The 26,644-nt window shown below is 35.3% G+C and overlaps 4 protein-coding genes across 5 annotated transcripts in view; 1 reads left to right on the forward strand and 3 right to left on the reverse strand.

Moving 5' to 3' along the window:
* LOC105196793 (guanine nucleotide-binding protein G(I)/G(S)/G(T) subunit beta-1) overlaps positions 1-8,003 on the forward strand; it is a 33,164-nt gene extending 25,161 nt beyond the window's left edge. For both annotated transcript variants that reach the window (XM_011162905.3, XM_011162906.3), the window contains exon 7: positions 27-8,003. In XM_011162905.3, the coding sequence (XP_011161207.1) occupies positions 27-133 (107 nt within the window). In that variant the 3' untranslated portion in view covers positions 134-8,003. The remainder of the gene's footprint in view (positions 1-26) is intronic.
* Positions 6,767-13,980, reverse strand: LOC105196792. Its single transcript, XM_011162904.3, has 5 exons — positions 13,190-13,980; positions 12,858-13,110; positions 10,529-12,388; positions 9,038-9,393; positions 6,767-8,552 (listed from the first exon to the last, which is right to left on the reverse strand). Exons 1-5 carry the CDS (start codon positions 13,448-13,450, stop codon positions 8,316-8,318), a joined length of 2,967 nt encoding a protein of 988 aa, XP_011161206.2. The 5' UTR covers positions 13,451-13,980; the 3' UTR covers positions 6,767-8,315.
* On the reverse strand, positions 13,452-13,983 carry LOC120356911 (UPF0329 protein ECU05_1680/ECU11_0050-like; the record flags this gene model as incomplete). Its single annotated transcript, XM_039445794.1, has 2 exons — positions 13,884-13,983; positions 13,452-13,750 (listed from the first exon to the last, which is right to left on the reverse strand). Coding segments are annotated over exons 1-2 (384 nt in total), but the record flags the coding sequence as incomplete, so codon positions are not given.
* A 1,023-nt stretch (positions 13,984-15,006) lies between these two features.
* On the reverse strand, positions 15,007-18,894 carry LOC120356912 (dentin sialophosphoprotein). Its single transcript, XM_039445795.1, has 5 exons — positions 18,184-18,894; positions 15,869-17,937; positions 15,701-15,792; positions 15,414-15,635; positions 15,007-15,345 (listed from the first exon to the last, which is right to left on the reverse strand). Exons 1-5 carry the CDS (start codon positions 18,319-18,321, stop codon positions 15,191-15,193), a joined length of 2,676 nt encoding a protein of 891 aa, XP_039301729.1. The 5' UTR covers positions 18,322-18,894; the 3' UTR covers positions 15,007-15,190.
* Positions 18,895-26,644: the final 7,750 nt, after the last annotated feature.

A 26,644-nucleotide genomic window follows, 5' to 3' on the forward strand; every position in this document is an offset into this window, starting at 1 on the left:
ATATTAACCATAATTTTATTTACTAGGAATTCTTGCTGGACATGACAATCGCGTGTCTTGTCTTGGTGTTACGGAAGATGGTATGGCGGTAGCGACAGGTTCCTGGGATTCGTTTCTACGCATTTGGAACTAACTTGGAACTCTCCCGAAGACGTTCCTTCAAAGAACCAACTACAGTCAACCAGTATATAGCATAAGAATCAAGTATCACCATCTGACCACTGAGCAAGTCGGCGTGCCAGCCACGACGTTGGCGAACAAACCGTCAGGTTCACCGAAGTTGACGCTGATCAAAAATTTTGGATACCGGATTAGCAACATCAGTAGCAACAATAACAATTACAATCGTATGAAGATCCATAATAACAGCGGCAACAACAATGGTGGCGATTTCAAGAACGTTTTGGATTGTATTGGTGAAATAGATTCCCGCAGTAAGCACATCGCAGTTGACTTGATCTGGCAATACGATAAAGTTGGCAACAAGGACCACGAATATCAACGTTTCTAGGATAAAGTGACTTGAGTTGGGTCGAATACGAATATATATTGCGACAGAGGAGCGCGCGGCGAAGGACGAGACGTAAGATAGAGAACGAGTGCCGACAACAAGGCCGACAGTTAAAAACTCTTTGCGGCATTGGGTGCAGACTTTCTTTTTATCCTTCCTTTCTTCAAGGACTTTCTTCGCGAACCTTCGAGAGGCACGTGCTGTTCCATGACTTGATAGTTCTTTTCTCACGGGAGTACTCCCAGTTGAGGATATCGAAGTTCGAAGGACGGACGACAATCTCGCGCCGACGATCGTCAAGAGTTCCATCTCGAACCAAGGTTCAAGCGTTCACTGCCGAAGAAACGCTGTTAACGATTGCTCCGGCGGTTAACTACAGATTACTTTTCCCATGCGCGAAACGACATCTTATCGGGCATGATACGATACGTAATCGTAATATTGCATCGTGACTCGGAGATGAGAGACACGGCCAAACTTATAATAGTCTCGTAATGACGTATTCGAGTTTATATGGCGCACATTGAACGCACATGTGTATCTACGGAGATTCACGACGCGAATTGCATACACCTACACGTGAAAACGGAGAAACGGTGCGGATCGTCCAACAGTCTCGAGACACATTCAAGTCGCGCATACTCGTTACACGAGCTTTGTCCTCGTGCACGAGCACCGAATTTCGAACGAAAAAAAAGAGATATGTGTATATATGTATATGTATATGTGTGTGTATATATACATATATATATGTATATCTGAAAAAATGAGATGAGATCACTTTTCTTACATGATAAAATACGCCGACTTTGCACCACACAACTATTACTATTATTACGATTACTAGCACCACGATCCTCTCGATTAATTTCATAGATGTATCGTTATTTATTTTGTATAGACCTCTGCCATAGGCCGCCCCGCGTTTATTGCGAATGCGAGAGCGACTGAACATATTGTAAGAGATTGAACGAGAGAGCTGTGAAAGCGTGAAAATGAGAGCGAGGCGCGCGGCCAATTGTCAATCAAAAAAATAAAAAATAAAAAAAACGGGATATGAATCGCGCGGATAAATGAAATGAATGCTGAACGTAGTTGCTCCTTCGATAAATAATTCATCAGGACGTTGACGTTCACGGAAGAATTACGAGAAGATTAGGAGTGACATACTAAAGTTCGGGAGTAAGCAGATCGGGTTTCGTCTGCTTTTGCATCGCGAACGCGTTACGATCGCATGAAATGACGGGCCAGCGTTAAGTGTCGAATACGTTTAATGTAATATAATCGTTTAGTTCATAGTGTCCTTACCTTAACCCTTCTCCTCCCGCTCTCTGTCCAGTTATCTCTGATTACGGTAATGGCGAGAAGGAGAGAAGAATCAATCCCTGACTGTCGTCTCGACGGTATCTCTTCCCCACTGTCGATTGAACGCCAATCAATCCTCGTGCACGAGGCGGGCACGTGCTCTCGTTTGAAAGAGTCGTGCTAAAAGTACCTTTGAAATAGGACCCAAAGAATCCCAGGTTAATAGAAAGGGCCGCGAGACTAAACCTCTCATTATTATTACCTTTTTTTAAATACTTTTAAATACTTTTTTAAATACCTTTTTTTTCTTTATCGCATTTTGTTTATCACGGTCTTTTTTGTAAACATGTAAGTACGTATTCGTATATTTTCGATAGCTTTTTTTCGTTAATTTTTACCTGTGTCCTTTTTTGCGCTATCATCACTTTTGTTCCTCCCCTTTCACTCCTATCTGTTCTATCCTTTTTTGTCAGAAATAAATGTTGAAACTGTGTATGCATTTAAAATTATAATATTAATGATAATATGCTATTAATATTAACGATGATCGTAATTTATAATTATTAATATTTAATATATAAGTATATAAGGTCGATGGTTTTTCTTAATATTACATGGTCCAATCGCCTTCCGGTAACCACGTTCCGACAGTATCTTTTTTTTCTTTTTTTTTTTTTTAAGAATTTTGTACATTCACTACATACATGTGTAGTTATATATTGCGTGATACGCTTTGTTTTTTATTTGCGGTAAACATATATCTTAATTTGATAGGAGTTGCGTGAATCTTTATTTTAATGATAAATAAGAAATATAATTTGTATATACGAAAAGTTGTGTATCACAATAAAAATTTATGATAGGATGTATCGGTTATTAAAATTGGTAAAATCGGCAAAATGGAGGGGAAAAAATGTGGATTCCGGAAAGCGACTATCGAAAAATTTCTTTCCCAGTGGAAAAAAAAGATTTGGCTGTGGAGCAAGCAAGCATCAATATTCGACAGATGTTATAATTCTCGAACACATTCAAATTTCGCATAATTGATTCTTTTTTTACACTTATATATAAACTAATCTTGCTTATGTAATGCTTTATACTTGTTAGACATCAAACTGGCAAAAGATCTTACTCCGTCTCGAGAGAGAAGATCCTTGTTCCTTCGATTCTTTGTATTATTAAGAATTCTTCCAAAGTTCGATGCGAGACCGGGCGCTCTACATTAAATACGAGACGAAAACGTGAGTAAAGTGTCCGCTTTTTGGTACTCTTGATACATCGCTTCGAAGCGAAAAAAGGAATAATCTTAGAGCAGAGAATTACGAAGGAATAGGAAATTTTAGTGAACAAACTAATGGAAACAGATCTGTGCTTTTTGCATTTCGTAATTCCGTGGCTTCCCTAAGGAGGTATTTTCTCCTTTTTGTACTTTGAAGCCTGGAACGATATGGTTTCTTACTTTTGGTACAAATATGAAAAAGAAATAATACCGACGAATAACGCAAAATTGAAAGTTATTAAGTCTCTAGTCATAATGGCATATACATGAAAAATGAAAGACCGGCAAGTAAAATTATAAGCATAAATAATTTTTTTTTTTGTGTGTTTTCTTGTTCGCCCAAATAAGATTGCGGAAGCTGATTTTATAACTGTTTAATTTATTTGTCCCTTTCGAAAATGTAGCATTCATAATAGATTATTTACAACGCAGGAGGAAAAATAACGGTATAAAAAGAGCTCTGATGAAATCAGCCTTTTCTTTTTCTCTCTTTTGTTGAGCTTTTAAGATCATAAAGAGAATAAAAATGTGTTTGGAAAAAAAAATCAAATGTGGCGTTTCCGTTATTTTTTTTTATCGCTTCTTCGCTTTCTGTTTCCTCCCTCCGCAAGTGACACATTCGCGATTATTTTATGGTTTCATTAATCCGACATTTTCTTTGCATTTTGAATTTAAAGACACATGCGTGTCTTTTTTTTTTTTTTTTTTGTATTTATTAATGTGATAAGACAGTGACCTGTTGAAACAAGATTGTAGCGTTGGGTCCTATTTCAATTTCACTGGTGTATACGCGTATATGTAGTTGAAAAAGGAGATGGGAGAAAGGAGGAAAGAAAGGGAAGAAACGTGAAGAATGTGCCGATACTTTCGTGACTTGTTTTATGATGGACAACGAGGAGCCATCGGGAATACTGCCTCTTTCAAGTTATGCACAAAAAAAAGAATAAATTACGATATATAATACGTGTATTATACATAAAACACACTAAATAAACGTGCAAGCTACTGTTAAAGTTTAAAAAAGAAATGCGCAAGAGGACGTAACCGTGTAAAACAACTAAGACGTGGAGAGTGAAAAGTGCATCTATGAAGATCGTGTGGAGATTATTGGTGAACATTCGAAGGAAAATGTACGTTCACTCGATCACTGAAAATTGAGTAAGGAGACGCGTCTTTACTGTTAAATGGTAGATAGTTACAAAGATTTCATCACTTTTTTATATATAAAAAATATATATACGTATATATATATATATATATATATATATATAAATAATGATAATTAATCACTATTGACGGTTAGCCTAGGTCATTCGCCTATAGTCACTTTGCCGCAGAGGATACTTCCACGAGGCACATGAATATTCGAATTTTATCGTTGATAAATAAATCACTCTTATTTCTTACGAAATAATTACGTTATATCTCGTGGATGTCCCTGTCGCAGGATTCATCATTATTTGCACGATAGGAGGAATTGTTTCGGAGGAGATCTGTTGAGGGAATACGAGGAAATTTCGTCGAGTAGGGATGGATGATCATTGTATTTGAATCAGGGATGAATTTCAAAATTTTTCTTTATCCTATATCGAATCATTCATTTCATCTAGATGTTTTAAATACGAAGAGAGGTGTCTTTATACACGTACATGCAATTACATTGTTTTCTGTTATAATTAACTGCATTATCTTTCGATATTACATTCTTATTTGAACTTTTATCGTAACATAACGTCCAACAATATTGTGCAGTAGAAAAGCTTATGCGGAAAAAATAGTCCAGAGATAATTCTTTCAAGTACAAACATTATCTATTTGCTTTGATTGGTCATTAATAGATCGTTTAGATAGAAAATAAAGGTATCTTTTACACATACACACACACGCATACACATAATTACATTTTTATGCTACGTGTATTAAGCTACGTTGGCTTTCAATATCTATTTACTTAAACTTTCGCTGGAAAATTTATAAGAGTAATATGATATTCGATGACATTCCGCAATAGTGAAGCTCACACGAAAAACAACCTAAAGATAATTCTTTCAAACATATAAAAAAATTATCTACTCTCGTTCGCTGGTCATCAAATAGGTCACCTATGTAAAAAAAATCGAGCAGTAGCTCGTTTATTCGGTAAACATGGTTAAAAGAATGCGGATTCGCGTATAATTAGGAATCATCTCAGAAAGCGTGATTGTATCTATTTCCCTCGTCGCGGCTTCTAAAACGACGCGTAATGAAAATTCACGCCGAATAGATAGGAGCGTTAATTATTTTTATTTCGAAAATCTCTTGCGTGATTTGCATGTGAGTGGAAAATGAGTACGTTAGACTCGTTTGATTGCCTCTCTTGTGCATTTTTCTCTGTGCAATTTAAGATCACGGGTACTACGATGTAAGTTCGAATGCGTTTCGAAGTTTTAGATCTGCAATAACTAGAGGTTACGATAAATGCTTTCTGTCGATACTGTCGCAAATAAATGAACATTAATTACAGATTTAGTTGCCATCTACGTTTTGTTATAAAGAATTTATTGCTTTCGAATGCCCGATTAATATGCCCAGAGAAACGTCGCAAGCCCATATTGAGAAGACAATGAGCGCACGAGAATCATGTTTGCATAGTGTTCGATATCTTTTGAATTTCAATGTATCCTAAGTCGTTATAGTTATCGGCGAGTTTTTTTAAACACAGACACGTAAATATACATAAGAGTGCAAACGCAAGTGCGAATCCTAAGCGAATTTACGAATTTGAGATACGAGCTTTTGTTACTTCATAATATTAATAGCTCGATTCCTTCACAGCGTTTCCTATTGACATACGCATTGACTCTAATAACGATCTGAAATTCAAATGAGAGAACGACATTTTTTATGAACTAACTTCATCAACCAAGATTTTATGGTTTTGTAAGGTTTCTTTTAGACACGCGCCTTATATCGTCTAACGATTTTTACGTGATTTTATTGTAAATCTAGTGTTATGAAAGTCTGGTGCATTCGATCTGCAATCATGAAGGAGAAAAGCGAGGAATTGATTGAATTTGCTATACTTTTGTGCATTTCAACTTTTTCACGCTTCTTAACGTAACTATCGTAAATATCGATGAATATAATCCTCCTTAAGATTAAAAATATATTTTAACAAGATAGATAATGTCATTCGTCAATGATATTTGGAACATATCTTTGGATAAAAAATTTGGTTCATGCATCTTTTCGATATAAAATTAATATTGCTTCATCTTCTTTATATCCCCAGTTTTCCGCGATGTTACAATCACAATCTTACTTATAAAATAATTATCAAAGTACAAAGTTTGCCAGAATTTATCTGCGAGAATGCTTATAAATCGCGCTCTTTAACATTAAATATTTAAAAATGCATCACTTTTAATTATTAAGTTACGACGAAGCTTCGTCCGAACCGGGAACAAGTATGAGAAAATATATGATGGAAGTAATGGCGGGAGAGGATTTATTTTTATTGCATCAGAGCAAAAGACTGACGCGTTTTTCAGTGTCAAAGTAATTAAACGATCTCTTGTAATAAAAAAATCAAGTTGCAAAATAAAAAAAATGGAGATGCGACAGGTGTGACAGAATTTCATTGCTTTTACTTCGTGATTGCAAATTAGGGTAACCGGCATTAAGTTTGCTACTGTGTCGAGGACAATTGCTTCTTTTTTATATTCTCCTTTGAGGAATAAAGTGGATAATAAGAAGCATCGTTTCCTACAAAGGCGCCGTTCGATTTTGATATCGACGAAACTGTACGTATTCGACGATGAAGTTGACGACGATTCTACAGTAACAGGGACAAAAGAAAGAGCAAAAAAAACCGAGGGACTTTCCAATTTTTGGAAGGAGAAACTTAGCATGTAAGATACTTACTGTAACGTAAACCATAAGTCGTAAGGTGTAAGGACTGTAACGCATCAAATAATCATTAACCGTGACGGTTAACAACCATAAATATGATCGCGATTACGATAGTACGAGGAGATAAACCCAAAGAAACGTGTATGTGTCGATGAAGCGCCGATCAATGGAGATGGCGACAAGGGTCACACATTCGCACAAAAGAAACTTAATCCCCGAATTGTCGCGATTCACTCATTCTCGATCATTGATCCGCACTTGCTCGACATATTCGACACGGTCCGAAGAATAACTTACAATTATAGGGAGCAAACGAGAATGAGCGAGAGAGAAAAGAGGCGCACGAGAACTAAAAGTAACTACGTAAGAGTGTGAGGAGATGAGAACAAAGATACAAAAAAAAGAAAAAAGAAAAAACAGAACAAAATACCAAATTTGATTTTTGCGTGCCTGTGCGGAGGAGCGAGGTGATATATACATGCATATTTATAAATCTATTACTATAAACGATCCTAGCGGGTACGTAGTCCTTATGTTTGTTTGGGACGAAAGAGGGATGTACGTTCGTATGGATCCCTTTGCACAAATAACGAGGTAAAGTGCGCGGAAAAACAGGAAGTGACACAGACGAAAGAAATCGGATGACGAAGGGGGACAGTTTCGTTTTACACGCGGTATCACTATATAAATATATTATAATATCATGAGCTTCTTGCCAAGTAACAAGGTGATAGCTTCTGCGGAAATAAGCGATCCAAGATCCATCTAGGATCTGTTTGGAAGCCATAGATTGACGAGAGAGGCGACACGGTAAAGATATAATATATTTAAACGTGATAGAGATTACCATTTCTTTCACGTGCGACCGGTTATCATTGCACATAATTATGGATTAATTATTATTGCTATTATTAATTACGGTTCATCAACAATACCGTCATCGTCATTATTATGATTATTATTATTATTATTATATAATTGATGTGAGTGTGGACACAAAAATAAAGTGTACGTAGCAGAAGATCGATCCGTTTCACCATCTGTCGTTTCTTTCGACGTTGCAGTTTCAAAGTTCCCGCATTTAAAATGAGTCTTATGAAAATAATATTTTGAAATATTTATTTTAAAATAGAAAAGCAAGAAAAATATTGAACATTCTATGAACTTAAACTAACGAACATTATATCACATAACGAATTCTCTAATCGCGCGAAAACTTCCTCCCCAAAAGTGAAGTTCATTCTAGTTTTACAATATTTTCATTCGTGTATTGAGTAAATTAATTGCGATTGTTTATTTAAGAATAACGTAGTAAAACTTTGATTCACTCTAATTCTCCTGCGCAACTTGCATTTCTATACTCTTTTTTTTCATATTAGCAACAGGTTTAAGTTCTTCATTTGATAATGTACAGTCTTCTTTGCATTCTGTGATTTCCACTGAACATGATGTTGAAAACGTTTCAATCTTTATTCCTTCTTTCAAATTAATTGCATTTTCTTGATTAATATACTTTTCAAAATTATCAGAAATCTCAGTCATCTCTTCGGACTCTCTGAGGGCGACCTGTGTGAAGGTAATGTACAAATCAATATTATATTTAATTGTAATCAAAATTTTTTTTAAGAACTAAAAGCACATAAATAAATTATGAATAAATTTATTTACAATAATTAGAGATGCACGAAACAAATATTTATGAAATTGAATTGAATACAAATCAAATACATTACATGCTAGTTTAAACATAATAAATTATTTTCAATGGCATTGTAAATCCTTTTTTAATAGATAAAAAAATTAATCTGAAATTTTAGAAAATAGGTTTAAGAAATGATGTATTATGTAAAAATTTATAATAAATACTAGTTAATAAGTGTGAAGTGATTATACTAATGAATAAATATTTAATATATGTATATCATACAAATTATAATGTTACTATCGACGTGATAGATATTTTAATGCATTTAATTAGGAAAATAGAATGGAGCTAATTCAAATTTTATATAACTATCTAATATATATAGTATACTATATATTATACTAACATTTTTTTGTTGACAATGTGAAGTAGTTTGCGGACTATATAATTGTTCTTTAATTTCTTTTTGTTTGAAAAATTCTTTAGAATCTTCACACGCTGTAGAACACTCAGAAATCACTTCGATCGAGGGTTTCTTTATCGAACATTCTGTATTTTGTAACAATTTATTGTCAGATAATAGTTCCTTTGAGTCGTGATTTTTTATCATGAAATCTGGTTTAATCAACGATTTCTTTTTGCTTTCTAATTCGTGCAGATGATCGCAAAATTCTTTGTAATATGATGCATTGAAATTTATTGCCGATGATTCTGGCTTACAGTTTTCGGATTGTCGTAAAAGTTTGGCAAGCGATTGGGTATCTAAAACAGATGAATGTAGTTCTAGATAACTGTTTCAAATTACAGTTGAACAAAAAATAACACTAAAACGAGATTAGTTATTTTTTTTATATATATTTGGACATTGGATACAAATCCAATTTCGAAATTATTCTATCGTAATTACATTACATAACAACGTGATTTTACATAAGAATTAAGAGCAAATAAAAAATTAAGTAACTTTTGTACCAATAAGAGAATTATGCTTTAATTTTACACAGATACTCAAACGAATAATAAAATAATCTGAAAAAGGTTTAAATTTTTGATAATATGTTAAGATGTGACAGCCTTTTAAGGTTCCCGAGTAATCGTCACGGTCACATTGATGTCATAAGCGAGAAATCACACGTAAAAGTTTCTTGCCTGTCATTTGTAAATAAAGAGAATTCGGATAAAACAAAAATTATGGGATTGCTTTAAAACACTTATAAAAATGGGCCTCAACTATTCTTTTAACAATCGTAAAAATAATTTTTACGATAACGTTTTAAATAATCGTAAAAAACACGCGAAGTTTATTTAGGCAAGAAAATATATTGTCAGTTGTTAAAAAGAAATTAAAAAATATACTTTTGCATATAAAATTCAGAGATAAATTTACTTGCGGCTCATTTTAATGAATTTGGATAGAAGTCACATTTTTACAATGAAGCACGTAATAACGAAATGACATGCAAGACAAAATTTTATCGATACATAACTTTTTACGCTCTATTTCTGCAATATTACGTCACCATCAATGCAGAGTTCTCGACCGACTACTCAAGATCTTTAACTATGAAGAACTTAGTACCCACAGCTGACACAAAAAATTTTTTTTGAGGGTTAAAAGTCCTAAGTACAATATGCTTAATTTTGATTCCAATGAAAGATGCTTTTTATACATCTTACATATCATAATATAACAAATTAAATAAAAATATCTTTTTTTTTTTGAGATTTTAATTGCAAATTTCTTTTAATCATGACGTGATGAAATAATTTAGAAACCAGATTCATATTCAGCCTTTTAAAAAGCAGCAGTAAACAACTAGTCTCTTTTTAGTGTTAAAAAAATTTATTTTTTGTTGAATTGTATAATATATTTTTTATATTTATATATTGATCTTACCAGAATAATTAGCCGATGTGGTGGATTCTAAATTGATTGTTTGTCCCATCGTCAATTCTTGTTTTTCAGAAGATGCATTTGTTACATCGTTAGATTTACTGCCGCATTTATCACGATAATTGTCTTGTTCTCCAACATCGCCCGCGTGTTTACCAAAGTCCATCTTTGAAACGTAACTGGATGGTAGATATTCTCCAAGACTTCTACGCTCATATTTATTATATTGCGACTTTACATCAGTATTTTCTGTCTCTTTTATCAGATTCGTAATGCATTTGTCGATCAACGGCGATACTTTTTTCGTGAATTTTTTCGTTTCTTGTAACAGATGCTGTCTGCATCTCTCAGAAATTTGGCTACGAGACTTGCGTTCCTCTTGTTTTCTACCGGAGTTTATTTCTTCGATAAGGAACGATTTCTTGTTACTGACCGCGATATCTTCGGCTTCGCGAGTTCTTTTACCTATCAATCTTGAAGAGTGACTCGTTTTTTCAAGAGATAAACGATCCATCGTTTGAACGAGCGACTTCGTATAAGAATTAGATTCTTTGATTTCAGTTGGAAATTGTCGCTTTATTTTTAATAGCTCCACTTTGTCAGAAGATTTTTCTGATTTATCATTAATCTCCTCATCCACGCAAGTCGCGTCGTTATGCTCTGTATTTAAAATTATTTCTTTCTTACTATTGTCTATGATCAAATGGTTGACATTTTCATTGTTTGTTGAATTTAATTCGATAATTTTGTCAAAATTATTTTCCTTATTATTCAATTTTAAAATTTCTGAAGATTCAGAAATGCTTTCTGAAATTTGCGAATCTTCTTGAACGGACGTTGCCGTCTTAAAAGAATCGTCATCGGATTCATCAATGCTTTTCTTCTCTTCCGAAGATTCGAATGAAAGAGTATTAACTTTGTCTTGCAAAATTTCAATTTTTGCAGAGTAATCTTTGTGTATAATATTTTCGCATTTCGAAGAGTGTTCATCGGAATCAACGAGATCTTTTACATTGAAGAGAGTTGCGGCACTTGTTTTCTCAGTATCAACGGCTGATTTTTCGTAATTCAATTTTTTCTCCAAAACCATTAATTCAGTTGAAACTTTCGGTTTTTGTACTTTTTGTACACAATCTCGATTTCTCAATTCAGCTAAGAGACTGTTGAATACTCCGTGCGACTTCTCTTGTTCTTTCTTTGTAGGCTGCTCACACTCGTAATTTTCCTCTTGTTTTCCGGAATATGTCTCTGTCGAATCCGGAAGAACACACGGTAGGTGAGTCTTCAGTGTCATCAAGTCATAGACATCTTGAAAATTATCTGTAGTATCAATCGACTGCTTTTTATCTTCCGAATTGGATTTATCATTTATTTCTGCATCTTCTGTTTCTATTTTGTTTTTCTTTGCTTCGTCCTCCCGGTTCTTTAAGATCTCTCCGACCTTCAGTTTTCTTTCCTTGGTGCTCCACCATCGCAGTTTATTTTCCTCGCTTGCGGAAACCTTGGTCTCGTTTTCTTGGATCTTGCTATCATCAGTGAAATCAGTTTGCAAATTCTCGTCTACCATCTTTCTTTCGCCCCAGAATCCTTCCACCTCGCCGTTCTTGAACACTATCTTGTTTTCGTCAACAAACCTATCCATACTGTCGTAAAATTCTCTCATTTCTTCTCGGATGCTGCTAAGTTTAGAACCGAACGGATATTCCTTGCTTTTTCTTGGATAGCTCTTGATATTTTTACTCGATACATCGTCTGTCACATTGGTGACTGCATTTGCGAGTTTGTAGTTTTCTTCTAATATCTGGTTCAAATCCGATGTGTCGCATGATACTGAACAGATAGATGTTCCTTCGTTTTTACGATCTGTAAAAAACGGTTTTATTCGTTAATCGAGAAAAGAATAATTATAGATGATAGAGTGTTCCAGACTTCGCGCGATACCCATTAACAGTAGACTTCTGAGATGACTGCAAGATGAAAATTCTAATCTCAACATGTCGAGGCTACAATATTTTTTATATGAGAAGAGTTAAAAGTTGGTAAATCAAACTTTACAAAATTTGCGTGCTCACGTATGGTATATTGCACAGCAGTGAAGATGTTCCTAATCATGATACTTTTCTTTCATATTGATTTTGTACATATTGTAGATAAATAGTTATTTTAGAAAAATCGTTTTTATATTATAATTTTTGTCTCGAAATGATCTCAGGAGCTTACTATTATACGGGTATCACGCGAAGTCTGGACATCTTGTAGAAATTTTTCTATGATTTTTCTATGATTTTCTATAATTTTTCATTGATAAAACTGTACGTTTAAAGCTGCTCACCGTTCGTTTCATTATTGTCATTGATCGATTCTTGTAGACCTACTGTCTGTTCTTTTCCTATTTGTGATTCCAATGCCACTTTTCTACAAGTAGCAGTCTTCTTATCGGCGATACAAACACTGAGTGGATCGTGTGTGCTTTTACAATTATCCAAAATTTGTTTCCCATGGCACTTTCTTTCCGCGTCAGCGATATATTGTTCGGATCCCGATATTTCTTCGATCAGCGTTCGTGGTTGGATCTCTTCTCGAACCTAGCCACGAGGAATAGGTGAACAACTTTTTATCCCTCCTTAAATTCTCATTCGTTACAAGAAGATAAGGATCGCATACCTCGACTTTCCAGGGCAGCAGAAGCTCCTCGTTGTTTCCATCGGAAACTTTTCTCTCTTGCTCCGCCATTGGCCTCCTTCCGTCACTTTCCTCGCCTCCTTTTTGCCGCGCGCGTTCGTTTTCTTCGTCGTTCGCGAGCTGTTCGTCTCCCGACGATGATGATGACGATGGAGAGTCGCAGGAACCGAGGAAGGTTCGCTCCTCGGATTTTTTCTTCCTCTCCAGGTCGAGCTTTAGCGTGTTTATCATGGCCGGTATCATAGGTGCAGAAGATCAGGAGGTGTGCGGGTTTTACGTAGTGAATGATCAAACAGCCGACGGGACCGATGGTGGTGATATTATTCAAAGCACGAATTCTGTACCAGACCTTGACGAAACTAGTTCTTACCAGTCCGCTGCTCCTCGTTGCGGTGCGCACGCTTGATTTCGTGGCGACTTCTTCGTCCTCCTCCTTCTCCTCCTCTTTCTCCTCCTCCTCTTCCTTCTCCTTCTTCTTCTTCTTATCCGTCGCCTCCTTTTCGGACCCGACCGGTTTGCACAGCTTCCTTTTGTTTATCAGGGCTTTCGAGGGCGGACGCGACGTTCGACAGGTAAACAAAGGCCGAGATCCGAGGAACAGAACAGGTGAAAGGAGTCAAAGGGAATAAGGGTGGCCATTTCGAGCCCACCTTGAGTAACGAATTTTTTAACTCACCCATGACACTGTCGTTGATTTTTTTCTGTTCCGCTTGGATCCACCGATTCCTCTCGGCCATCTCTTCGTCAACACCGCCGCGCATCCTGGATTCAGAGATATTTTAAGACTAATGAGATATTACCTTTTCGCAGGTCGTTCTTGTCGATAAATTTACCAGGCCTCGGCGCAGGCACGATCGCGTGGGAACACCGGTCGATCATCTAAATACTGAAGATTCTTGCATTTAAGGATCATCGTTTTGCGATACATCTTTATCTGTTTCAGCACTGGGTTGCCAGTCAACGTCAAGACGCGCAGCGACTTCATGTCTCCAAAAATCTAAACAATTAAACTTTCACTCTTTTAGCGAGACACTCGAAGAGATATGCTGTATCATGAAGATATTTTCTAACAATAGTGTAAAACTAACTTTTTTTCTAATGAAATAAGATTTGTTTTTAATTATGAAGAAATCATTAAACTTTTTATTTATAATGTAATTAATGGTCATTTGTAAGAATTTTTTTAGTTATATATTAGATATATTTAATTTCTCCCCCCTCTCCTGCCTTCTTCTTTTGAACATGATAAGACATCTCGATTTTCTATAAATTCATTAAAAATACAGATAGCTACTCTTTTTAGCGACTTTTTTTTACTCAATTTAAAATTAATAAGGATAGAAACTTTCATAAAAAATTAGTTAATGTAAATGTGTAAAGGCTCTCATTATATAAATCATACTGGAAAGGAGAAATGCTTCTTCAGCCAACAACAAGTGCATTTAAATAATTTATTTTTCTCAATAGAACAGTAAAAAGAATTAATATCCTTGTGAGTTTCACCTTTTTGATCTGCATATCTCGTCAAATGGGGTGAAAATGAAAAATACATCTATATACTCAAAAATTTCACGAAAATTAGGATAGCGAGTTTTCTCATAGCTTATTTTGAAAATCAACGTAAGGGTTATATTAAAAAATCGTTACATAATTTTGCTACTTAAAAATCTTAAAATTAAAAATGGTGGATCCAATAACGCGAACCAAAATGCTAAATTTTGTTAAATTTAAGTGAAACTTATTTTGAATTTTTAAATTTTGACTACAGATTCAAATTCAGCAACCCTAAAAACCGTTAGTGAGACCGTTATTGATTAAATGCTAATTGGTCCTAGAAAAAAAGTCAGACACAAAAGGATTAAAATAATATTAGTTTCCAATAAAATATTCATTAATTCGTTACAATTTACACGTTTTTGTCAAAGTATCACCTGTCATTTCGGAAATACTCGTGTATTCCGGTTATGCATCTTGTGTGCGTAATTATCGACTTACGTCAACGACGTTGTAAGTGTCGATCCTGTTGTGAGAGATATCCAAGATCGAGAGCGCGTGCAGCAGACGGAGATGCTCGATGTCAGCGGTTTCTCGTAGATAGTTGTGCGACAGGTTCAGGTTGTTCAGGAACTTGAGGCTGTCTGAAAAGCAGAGGCACGTCAAGGTCAAGGTCATCTGGAATAATACCCGCTTCGAGACTCCGAGTCACCGAGATTCTCGATCCTCCGTATCGTGTTGTGTGAGAGATTCAGAGTGTCGAGCTTCGTTAAGCAATCGAGATTCTCAATCCTACTGATGAGGTTGTGATGTAAATACAGACACTTGAGTTCGCTTTGATTTTCCAAATTAGCAATCTCGCGTATACCGTTGCTCTCGAGCCATAAACATTTCAGACCTGTGTATTTCTCGAGATTCTCGATGAAGGAAAATCCTAAAAAAAAATGTAAGTTCTTTATTGACGTATAAATATGATTCATGCGATTGAGTATTACATGCCTTTATAATGTAAGTACAGAACGTCGTTCAAGTATGGAGTCTGATAGAGTTTGTGCTGCTTGCAGTGCTTTCTGATCAGTTCTTCCGTCATTCTGAAATCAGTGTCCATTATTAAATTGGTGTTAATGATCGGCGTTAATGTGTTAAATTATTATTTCGTGAATTCACCTAACGCCATGCTTTTTCTCGTCGAAATTGTAGACCTTTCCTTTGATGTACGTCTTTTTCGGTTCTTTCAATTCCTCTGTGAAAGAATCCTCGGATTCCGAATCAACTGTATTCACCACTGTATCATTCGTCATTTCAGACGGTTCATTTGAAAATTCTTCATTTATCTTTTCGACATCATTAGATTCATTTTTCATTCCTTCATCGATATCCGTATCATTGTAAGCTTGCATCGATTCTGACTCCAAAGTCGATTGAATTTCTTCTAAATCCGTAGCTATAATTTTCTGATATTCATCCATAAGTTTCTTGTGCTCCTCCATCTCATTCGCGAGCTCTTTTTCTAATTCCTCAATTTTCAAATTTTCATTTATTTCGGACTTTGTTAGAGGAACTACGAAACTTGCCGGATCAAACCGAACCGAGAACTCGTCGAGACAGTTAGAATCAACGGCCACATCCTCTGAAATTTTTAGCTCACAAAAATTGTTATCAGATGCATAATTATGATCAGCAACGATCTTGTCGATTTCCTCGAATTTCTTCGACAGCAGCTCTAGTGATTCTTTCTTCCGATCTTCTATTTTTCTCTTCTCTTCATCTATCTTCTTCAAAGTTTCTCGAATCTCGATGCGCGATCTAGGACGATCTGGACCTGCAATTTCAGCTAATTTTTGCAAATTGCTTTCAATAACATCAGAATCCGAGGTTACGATTTTTTCAGTTTCCATATTTGCTGAATTTATTTTAGTATCTTTATTCTCGATAAAATCAATTTCTTGTTGAATTGTTATTCCATTTACTCTTTCACGCTCATCATCTTTTATTTCTTTCGTACATCCTTTCGACGAATTATCCTTGTTATAATTCGCATCTATCTGATTAGCTCTTGCGTCCGACGTGTCCCAATATGGACTATCAGTTAGTATTTTCTCCGCTTCCTTGATAGTTCTCAATATATCTTCCGTAGCTATGGCAGTCTCTGAAACGACGTGACGACCTGGGAAAAGTTCGTTTCCTCGCAATTTCTTAATTACACATTCGCTATTCGATCGTATGGGATCTGGACTCGAGATTTCACGGTTCGGTGAATGTTGCTGAAAATCTGCGGAAACATGGGAGCAGCTTTCAATAATTTTCCTCATCACATTATCGTGGTCGGTCTCTATTTTCGCAGATAAGTCTTCTGTCATTCTCTCTTCCGTCGAAAATTCGTCGTCACTGGTGCACAAAAGATTCTTGATTATCTTATCCATTTTCTTTATTTCTGTAATTGTTTCTTCCATACTATCTTCTTCGGCGCTTAACGTATGTTTTGCACTCTCTTCCATACATTTCGAAATATCAAAGTCGTCCTTATAGTAACTCCCGTTATGGCTTATGAAACTAGATTCTAATGTCGTAGCTGATACGTTCTTTATATCTAGTTCTTCTTGAAGAGAATCTTCGATATCTATATATGTAACATTCTGCGCAGGCTTCATATCTTTACTTTTCGTGTCTTCTTCAATTTTATAAGCGGCGTCGCTTCTTTCAAAAATATTCTGCGAATTAACACATTTACCAATAGCTTGTTGTATAAGCCTATTATTATCTTCTAAATTTAATCCACTAGTCAAAGAAATTCCTGAATCGACGAATTTTTCTTCACCATGTCCCGCTAGACATATTTCTTTGTACGCTGAATCAACGCTAACGAGATTTTCTCGCAATTCTGTTAAACTAGACATAGAATTCGCCCGTCGATTGTCCAACGAAAATTCGTCTTTAATCGTTTCTTCACTGCCATCTGAATCTTCTCCCTGTATTGTTTTGTCGTTGTAATCAAACTCATCGTACATGGAAACATTACAGTCGCTTGTACTAGAATTAAAGTAAGATGAATGTTCGTGATTCAAATCAAACATCTGATCACAATTTAAGAAAACTGGCAGAACGCCGTATTCATCGACGTCTCTCGTTATTTCTATATTCCCTCTTCTGCATAAATTTTCACATTTTTCCACTTCGGATTCGGTCTTCATGCTATTGTCCATAATCTCATGCTCTACTGGACGAACTTCGACGATCTTTTTACAAATACAATTTAATTAATTTATATCTTTTATAAACGCATAACTTTGTGAGAAACACGATATAGAAACGTTTTAATCTTTGAATTTGTTTTCATACAGAGAGAATTTTCTCTTAGAAATTAGAATTTTTTAGTATACTGTCAAAATCACGACAATTGTGCGATAACGTGAAATTTGAAAGATTTTTCTATAATTTTATTAATATATAAAAACAAGAAATATCTTCAGAGTGAAATTTACCTTGTGTTCAGAAATAGAGGATGCATTCGCATGAGTAACAGACGATATAGAAGTTTGACTATTATCCTCTGCTAAGGAACTGAACGAGAGTGTGCGTGGGTTATTCGGTGCCTCATCGTCGAGTTTAAACGTATTCATGATTAAAGGCAGGTTTTGTAATTGAATCTTTCTCAGAATATATGAAAAGGCGGATCGCGAATTCAAGATAGAACTGACGTGCCCGATCACTGAAAACAAGAGCACGGCGCCATAGCCACCGTCAGTTATAAGTTGTTTAGTCGATAGAGCTGGCCGTCTCCGCGCTCTTCAAAGCATATATATGCACACCGTGTAAAACGTAAATATCATTTTCCAATCTATCAGAATTCTTTAATCGATTTAGACGATTGATTCATTTTGCCTATTGCGAATGGGACTCCCTCTTCTAACTTCTCGATTCGATCTGCATCCGCAATTCGCGCGTATAATCTACCATCAGACCGGTCATCCTCGCGCTTTTCTCGCGGTGGAAACTGCATCACATCTTAAATGCAGCCTCGAGAAAACACCGAGTAGATTGGCATAGATGATCGATTGCACGCGGCGGTATGCAAGCACAATGTACGGTTACGGGGTTGTCTCGTTCACGATATCTATTCGTGAGCGATCTTCTTTCGCTTTGTTTTCGTTGCGTCTGGATGCACAACACACATATGAGCGCGCCGCTTGTTTTTCCTCACAGTTTTAGATTCCGCGCTTGCCCCTCGATGTCGTCTTCGTCATCCTCGTCGTCATCGCCGTCGTCGTCGTCGTCTTCGTCGTCGTCGTCGTCGTCTTCGTCGTCGTCGTCGTCGTCTTCGTCGTCTTCGTCGTCTTCGTCGTCTTCGTCGTCTTCGTCGTCGTCGTCGTCGTCGTCGTCTTCGTCGTCGTCGTCGTCGTCGTCGTCGTCGTCGTCGTCGTCGTCGTCGTCGTCGTCGTCGTCGTCGTCGTCGTCGTCGTCGTCGTCATCGTCGTCGTCGTCGTCTGACGATGATGTTCGCGAATGATGCTATCGACATAATTCAGCGGAAAAGACGCACGGTGGCGATTCGCAAATATATGCCGTGCACTCTCTGGGATAGTCTCTGAGGATCATGATAGCGGGAAATTGCGACGCACCACACATATGGTGCGCGAGTCCTTCTTCGCTGTGCATAGATCTCTCTTTTTTTTATTTTTTCCTTCTTGAGGTACGACGCACTACAGTCGTCTACTTTATCAGACACGTCTTTCTACGCAGTAGCTGCGGCATCATGCGTCTTTCTATTGTCGTGATAATAGAAAAGTTGATTTGCGTAGCATTCTGTATTTCATTTTCTCGCCCGATCGCACGAGGAAGCGTTTGCGGATCTTTATATAGTTTCATAATCTTAATTCGGAAGTGGTCGCGCCTTGATCATTTTACCGCATTTTTTCATTTTTTATTTATATTTTTCTAGTTATTGGTATTATCATATTCTTTTATGTACGTATATTTTCTTTTATGTGTCTTCGTATATGATATGGAGGAATAGCGTAAACGCTTATTCCTATGTGAAATTTGATGTATTTATAACAGTCGGTTTAAAGTCCAAATGATTATAACGCACCAACTTATGATAGTTTTTTACCTTCTCCGCATTTCCAATATACATAACTGAATATATATTGCATTTTTTTATAATATATTAGCAAAATATTCTATTACATTATAGGTAGACGTACATTTATTAGAAAATTTTGGGAAGAGTTTATGTGCTTAAGTTTATCAAATTTGAGAGAGGAAGAGAGAAATTTTTTATTTTATTTATATATGTATTAAACTAAGTAATTAAAGGAAAACACTTCAATAATTTACAAAAAAGAATAATACCTATAACAAAAGCATAAATATGTTTTCTTGTTTTTGCGTTATTATGTATAATAAATTAATAATTTTAACAAATACAACAGAATTAGAATAAAAATATATCAACACATTTTTTTATAATTTACACACACACACACACACACACACACATAAAAATATATATGTGTAATAAGTTTAATATAATAATAGATTTAAAAAGTGCAAAAATATATATTTTGATGAAAATGACTAGGACGCGTCTATTAACATTAATTAAAGTCACGCTCTTGCTTCTGAGTTAATTACGACACAACGGTAAAGAGTACAATTCCAATATATAGGAAAGGAGAAAGAAAGCATGAGAATATAATCGACTTCGTAGCTGGTCGATACTAACTGGACAGTCAATGTTGATGCAACCGGTTCGATTGCATTGACAGCGTAGCAATCGCGATTAATTAATTCTTTTAGGACTGGATTGTAGCAATATTATACTCGACTAATAATTTTTAGATCATAATCTTATTTATGTACAGCAGATTTTGAAAGAAATACGGTCTTCAAATCTAGGCCGCGCGCATAATTGCTGTCACTGCTTTGGTCCCTGTTACGCTTTCTCGATGTTTCTCGAGCGACCCTGCAATCACGATCGGTACTATAATACGCGCGTCTTACGTCACGGTGGCATGCACTTTTTCGCGGGTCGACTCGGTGGTGAACGGTCCGGTTTCACTTGCAAGGCTTTCGCACATTATTGCGTCAAGATAGATGCATATTTCAAACCGTTAGTTAGTCACGATGAAAAATTCTAGTCCTTGCTCCAATTATAAAGGTTTAAGGCCATATAATAATAGTCACTTATAGAATTCCAGAGCAATATTTCTGGCGTCTAAAGGAAGAAAGAAAGAAAGCGTGGATTGTAAGTTTAGCCGTTAGATCATTGGTGATATCACGTAAGCAGTATAATTTGTAATCGCTGAAACGCGAGAAGTTTACACGGAAGTTACACGTGTACTTGATACCGCGTAATACGATCTCGAGGGTTTCGATGATTGCTGCGCGAGTGACGTTTTGCACACCGATATTTTTCACCGTTAATATTATTTAACCGATTGAACGGAAAATCATTTGCAATGTGCGCAGAAAACAATTCGATTTTCGACTTGGTCACGATACTTTGATTGTTCTTTTAATTTTTAATTCTATACTATGTACATATATTAATTTTTAATGGATTTTTTAAAAGAACTACGATTAATAATTAAATAATTCAAAAATGATATGTCGATAATTCTTTCTAGTGTTTAATTATTACGCCAAATTGTCATGCTGATTTGATTCTTAAAAACGCGATATATACGAAATTATACGACCGATCGTCGATCTATCTATCGATTCTGCGGGTTTTTATCCTTTCATTGTTATCTAAAAATACACCCTATAATGCGATCGAATGTAACGCGATCGAAGATCGTATGGACAGATATGAATTTTGACACTGGGCGAGCACCTCACCTTTCGCGAGACGCCTCGTGACCGTGACCTCGAGGATTCTCCACAGCAGCAGCGAGCTGGACGGTTGCGGACATATAAATATGTACGGGGTGTACTAAAATCTGTAAAATCTTGCAAGAGTGAATTTTACGAGAATAAAAGCTAATTTAATTTAATTAAATTGGATTTCGATCAAGGTGTCGAAAAAATTGAGTATAAATAATAACGTCGCTTTGTTAATAAAAGTTTCTTACAATTAATTTTTTAAACTTTATATAAACTTTATATAAAAAATATTTTTTACAACGTAATCTTTTATTCGTGAAATTAAAGATGAATATATATGTATATTTATTTATAAGAAATATTTTAAAAAATTTTGGGATCTGAAAACATTTTATACAGACCTATTTTTTAGAGCTTTAAAAGAAGTAGAAATTTAATAAATTTTGCACGTCCATATCTATGTGACACCCTTTATATCAAGACGAATCCTCGTAACACGCTCCAAGATCGCGATTCGAATGTATTATGTAATTGACGGCAATCCTGGACGCGCGGGAGCTTCTCTGTGCTTTTTTGAAAAGCAAAGTAGCCGTGGGTGGCCATCTCCTTCTTCTTGAGAATGCAGGATCACATGTCAAGAGTGGAGGAGGCGGAATTGTATTTGAATACACTTTGAATTGATGATCGGCCATGAGTGTTGGAACGTCACTCATGAAATTCGTCGATTTAAAGACCGCCGAAGCGGGAAAATTGTGACCGAAGAATTACAAAATGTAATCGTTCATATCAGCTGATTGTTGCCCGACTGTCAATGTAATCGATGCTCGATGTTTTAGGGTAATTCATATATGAATACGCATTAATTATCGCTCATAAAAGAACTTGCTACACTTTATACTAAAATTGCATTTTTGTTGCGAATTAATAATTATCGCAAACGTTACAAAAATACGAAAACGAAATTTTCCATGGAATACTTTTTTTATAATTTTTTTTAACTGCATAACTTTATATATATATATATATATATATATATATATATTATATATATATATATAATGCATATTATAATTATAAATATGTGGAATGATTTAATTGGTGTCTTATTATTACATAAAAATTATATATAGAATTTTTATATAAATAATATTATATTTGTATTAATTCTTAAGCAAGTTCTCTGATATAATATTTTTAAAAAAGTTTTCATAATTTTATATTATTATAATCAAAGTACGCTTATAAACGTGATTATACGTAATAGGTTTAATGTCATTCCGGCGATAATACAAGTAATTGTTTTTAAAATTGCATTATTTACATATAGCGTAGAAAAATAACTGTCTTGTTTTTAAAGTCCTAAAGTTTCTAAAGTCCACACATACACACACGCACAAGGTATATAACCTAAGACAACCTATTCCGTTATGAAATGGTTCGTAAATCGTTGATCTCTAATTTCATGGTCTTCTAAAAATTACCAAAACAAAGTGAAAAACATTACCAAGTACAATTGACTAAAATGGCCTAAGACAATGTGTTTGTCTCGTTGGACTTCACCCATGGGCCAAGGAAATTCTTCGCGAGAGATTCGGATAATGTATACACGAGACATTTCATGGTCTCAAAAAAACTTCTGAAATAATCAGTATAAAATTAGATAGATTTGTTAGATAGATTTAACAAATATAACCATAATACATATTCTATATATATATATAAAATAAAATAATAATATAATATATATACAAAATAAAAATAATATAATAGCCAGACTTAATAATGTAAGACTTAAAATAGTATAATCGATATAATAATACAGTTCTATTGTGACGCTCTGCTCAATATGAAAAAAATTAAGTTTTTTTTTATTATCAAAAATCTGCAGCTAAAGAATACAAATTCTTAAAACAATGTATCAAATACTTCAGCCGTAAAATCAATTCAAAATGATTCATTCAAAAATTGTTTCCAATATTCTACGCTTTGTTTGTAACAAAACGAGAGTTGTCGACATTCAATGCATGACGGGAAAACGTGTCTGTACTGCAAGAAAAGCGTCTATTATCCTGTGATCTCGTATTGGAACGAGCAAAGCCGGTACTGACGACGAAGAAACCGAGGCGAAAAACGAATGGCTAGGCGCGGACTATCCTCGAACGAGCTTTAAACCGCACGTATTGCTTCAATTTATAACGGGTAATATAATATAAATCCTTGTAAATTATTAAATTTGAATTACAAAACACGATTTACATCTGAAAATCTGCAAAAATGTGTGATTGATACGGTTTAAAAATTTTACCTTGTTCCTTTCTAAATTTTCTTTCCGTCATTTTAATAATTACAATGGAAATCGAAATTTCTTTAATTTTATCTCTTTTCGCAAGAATACTCTTTCTTCGAGAGAATGTGTTTCTCACTTCTCACGCTGCTAAATGCCTGGATATAGAAACCTTGCCAGCCATCTCGTTGGTTATGCTGTTTTTATAACCGAATACCAGCAAGCCTAACGTTGCTGCAGCCGATCCGTCTCTCTAATGTTCACGGTGCAGTGTAACCGTGCAGTCGCGACAACGCTCCGCGGAAAATTTATAAATAATTGATAGATAGGACACGGCGGCGAGAGCGCGGATGCCCACGGCTCGTCCCTGAGACTGACGGATTCGTTTATTGTTTATATAGCGATTTTCTTCGGTTGCCCACGGCGACATGGGCAATCATAATAGTTGCATCGCCATCGCGCGCCGGCTTTTCTTTCCATAAATTTGAATAACATTCTCACTTCCTGCGCCGCCAACCAATGTCGCGACACGCGTCTCTAATGTGGGATGACCTCGTCCTTAGAAAGAGGGATCGTTTGAATTCAATCGCATAATATTATCGGCTTTTTCCACGATTCATTTTAAGACTGAGAGTTTTTCTAAATTGTCTGTTGCATGTTGATGAGAATGAGAACTTATACGGCAATAAATGCAATTAAAATCTTTAACGCGCGTGCATTGATGAAGAAAGGATACATTTGAATCTGAAATTCTCTTTCTTCAGTGCCCAACTCTTTAGAAACATATCTGTGTTTGAAAGATTTTTTTTTTATTTCAAGAAATAAGAGCAAGTGCTATTTTTTGGTCGAAACGGATCTTGAAGCTTAATAATATTTTCTTATCAATTAGGATAACTCCGGTATATGCCGCATCTATCTAAAACTTAATTTATTAAGTATTATTTACTATATTTAAAAGAAAAATAAACTACTTATCAGTATTGACATTCTTTTGCAAATTATATAGTTTAAATATTAGTGAGTATAATATTGATGACACAAATCTTCAAAATTTATGGGGGGGAGGGGAGTTTTGTGATTTGAACTTTGAAGGATGTTTCTATAGGATTTTGATGTGCTGAAAACTACGTTTTTTTTCCATTATCCTCTATTTTTTAAATAATTGTAAAAATAGTTTTTGTTAAATTTGATTTTTTTATGATTTTTTGTCTGGATAAAGAAAAAATGATAGCGAGGTCAACTTTACGACATTTTACACAGAAATGTTTCCACAATACTGAAAATATTTTTTTGCATCTTATAAAAATATTTTATGTAAATCGTAAACAAAAAACTTTGCTAAAATCGTGAAAAAATGATAAAAATAAATGATAAGTTTCAAAAATTTATCGCAATAATTTAAAATTGTATTTTTACGTTGTGGCGTAGGCACCCTGTCCTCTTCTTTAATAATTAATATGAAAATATTAAGCACCAAGATCCGATTTGGCCGAGAAGTGGCACTTTCTCTTATTTCTTGTATTATTTACATATCGATTTAATATTTAACTTATTATCTTTTTTATTTATCGCCTTTTTGCAATTAATTTGTATTTTTTGTTCTTTCTTTGTATTTTTTATGATTTTCTGTATTTTTGTAATTGAATTGAATTTTTTTATAAAGAAATTGCGAGTTCACAAAGAGCGTGCGTAAGATGTTTTCGTTATTTTATTATGCAATCCGGTACCTTCCGATAAACGAATTTCGTCACAGATGATGCGGCTCGCGTAAGAAATCTCACGGAAGAAATCATAAATCCCGGATGCCCTATTTCGCATTTTAATGGGCTTCTCGACGAAATTTTATGGGTAGGCCCGATTTGAAAGTCGATCGGCGAGAAAAATCTGCAAACACGTGGATCACGATAAATTCTTTTCTTAAGATGGTAAACAAAATGTAAATCTCTTGAATAAGAACAAATTAGTAAAATAAAGTTACAAAAGCGTAGTACTATGAACTATAGATTTACGTACCAATTTACTACGTACCAATTTACGCACCATCTTAATAAGTTCAGGACATCACACGTCTAGTCCTTTGCTCGACATAAGGAAGGCGACGAGAAATCAGGTCACCAAAACAAACTTATCAATTCGGGTTCGATTCGACGCAAATGGATTAGCATATATGAAAACTTTGTGCGGTTCACTCTTTTTGGGTATCGTTCCCGTTCGTGGAAGTGGCAAAAGAATCCGTTGTAACCGTTATTGACGAATTCGAATATCAATCGAATTGATGAATTGTTATTAAGTATTTTCACTGTACAGTTACCGCATTAGCCTAGTGTATGTAGTTCTTCATGTATGCTCGTTAATATAGCTGGATTTATCAGCTGGAAAACATCTTGCACGAGTTGCAAGGATGGCGCTTAAGGATCCCCTCGGAATAAAATTCGTGTTGCTTATTCGCGATGCCCTGTATGGGCCCGAGGCTGCTCACTTAAAGCGAAAGGAAAGTACCGCTATTCTTAGGTTCCGCGATCTTTATCAGCGGCTTCTACATTGGTAATTTCCGTTTACGTCGAATTCGACAAGCAAAGGAAATCTGTGGCTCCTGGAAAACGAGAGCACGTGTTGACTTTCGCGTGTCACCTTTCTAGACTCTGCCGGAGGCGTCTTGTATCCCGAAATTTTCACAAATCATCATTGATTCTAAGTGGCGAGATGCAGCTTTCGAATCTTCACGAATTTATCCAAGTAAAAGTCAAATAAGCTTGCGTCGGCCACAAAAAAAACGGGCATGAGATATTTGATATTAATTTGGACCGTGGATGAGAGCACCAGGCTTGACT

The sequence above is a fragment of the Solenopsis invicta genome, chromosome 2 (assembly GCF_016802725.1).
Source record: "Solenopsis invicta isolate M01_SB chromosome 2, UNIL_Sinv_3.0, whole genome shotgun sequence".
In the NCBI taxonomy this organism is placed as follows: Eukaryota; Metazoa; Arthropoda; class Insecta; order Hymenoptera; family Formicidae; genus Solenopsis; species Solenopsis invicta.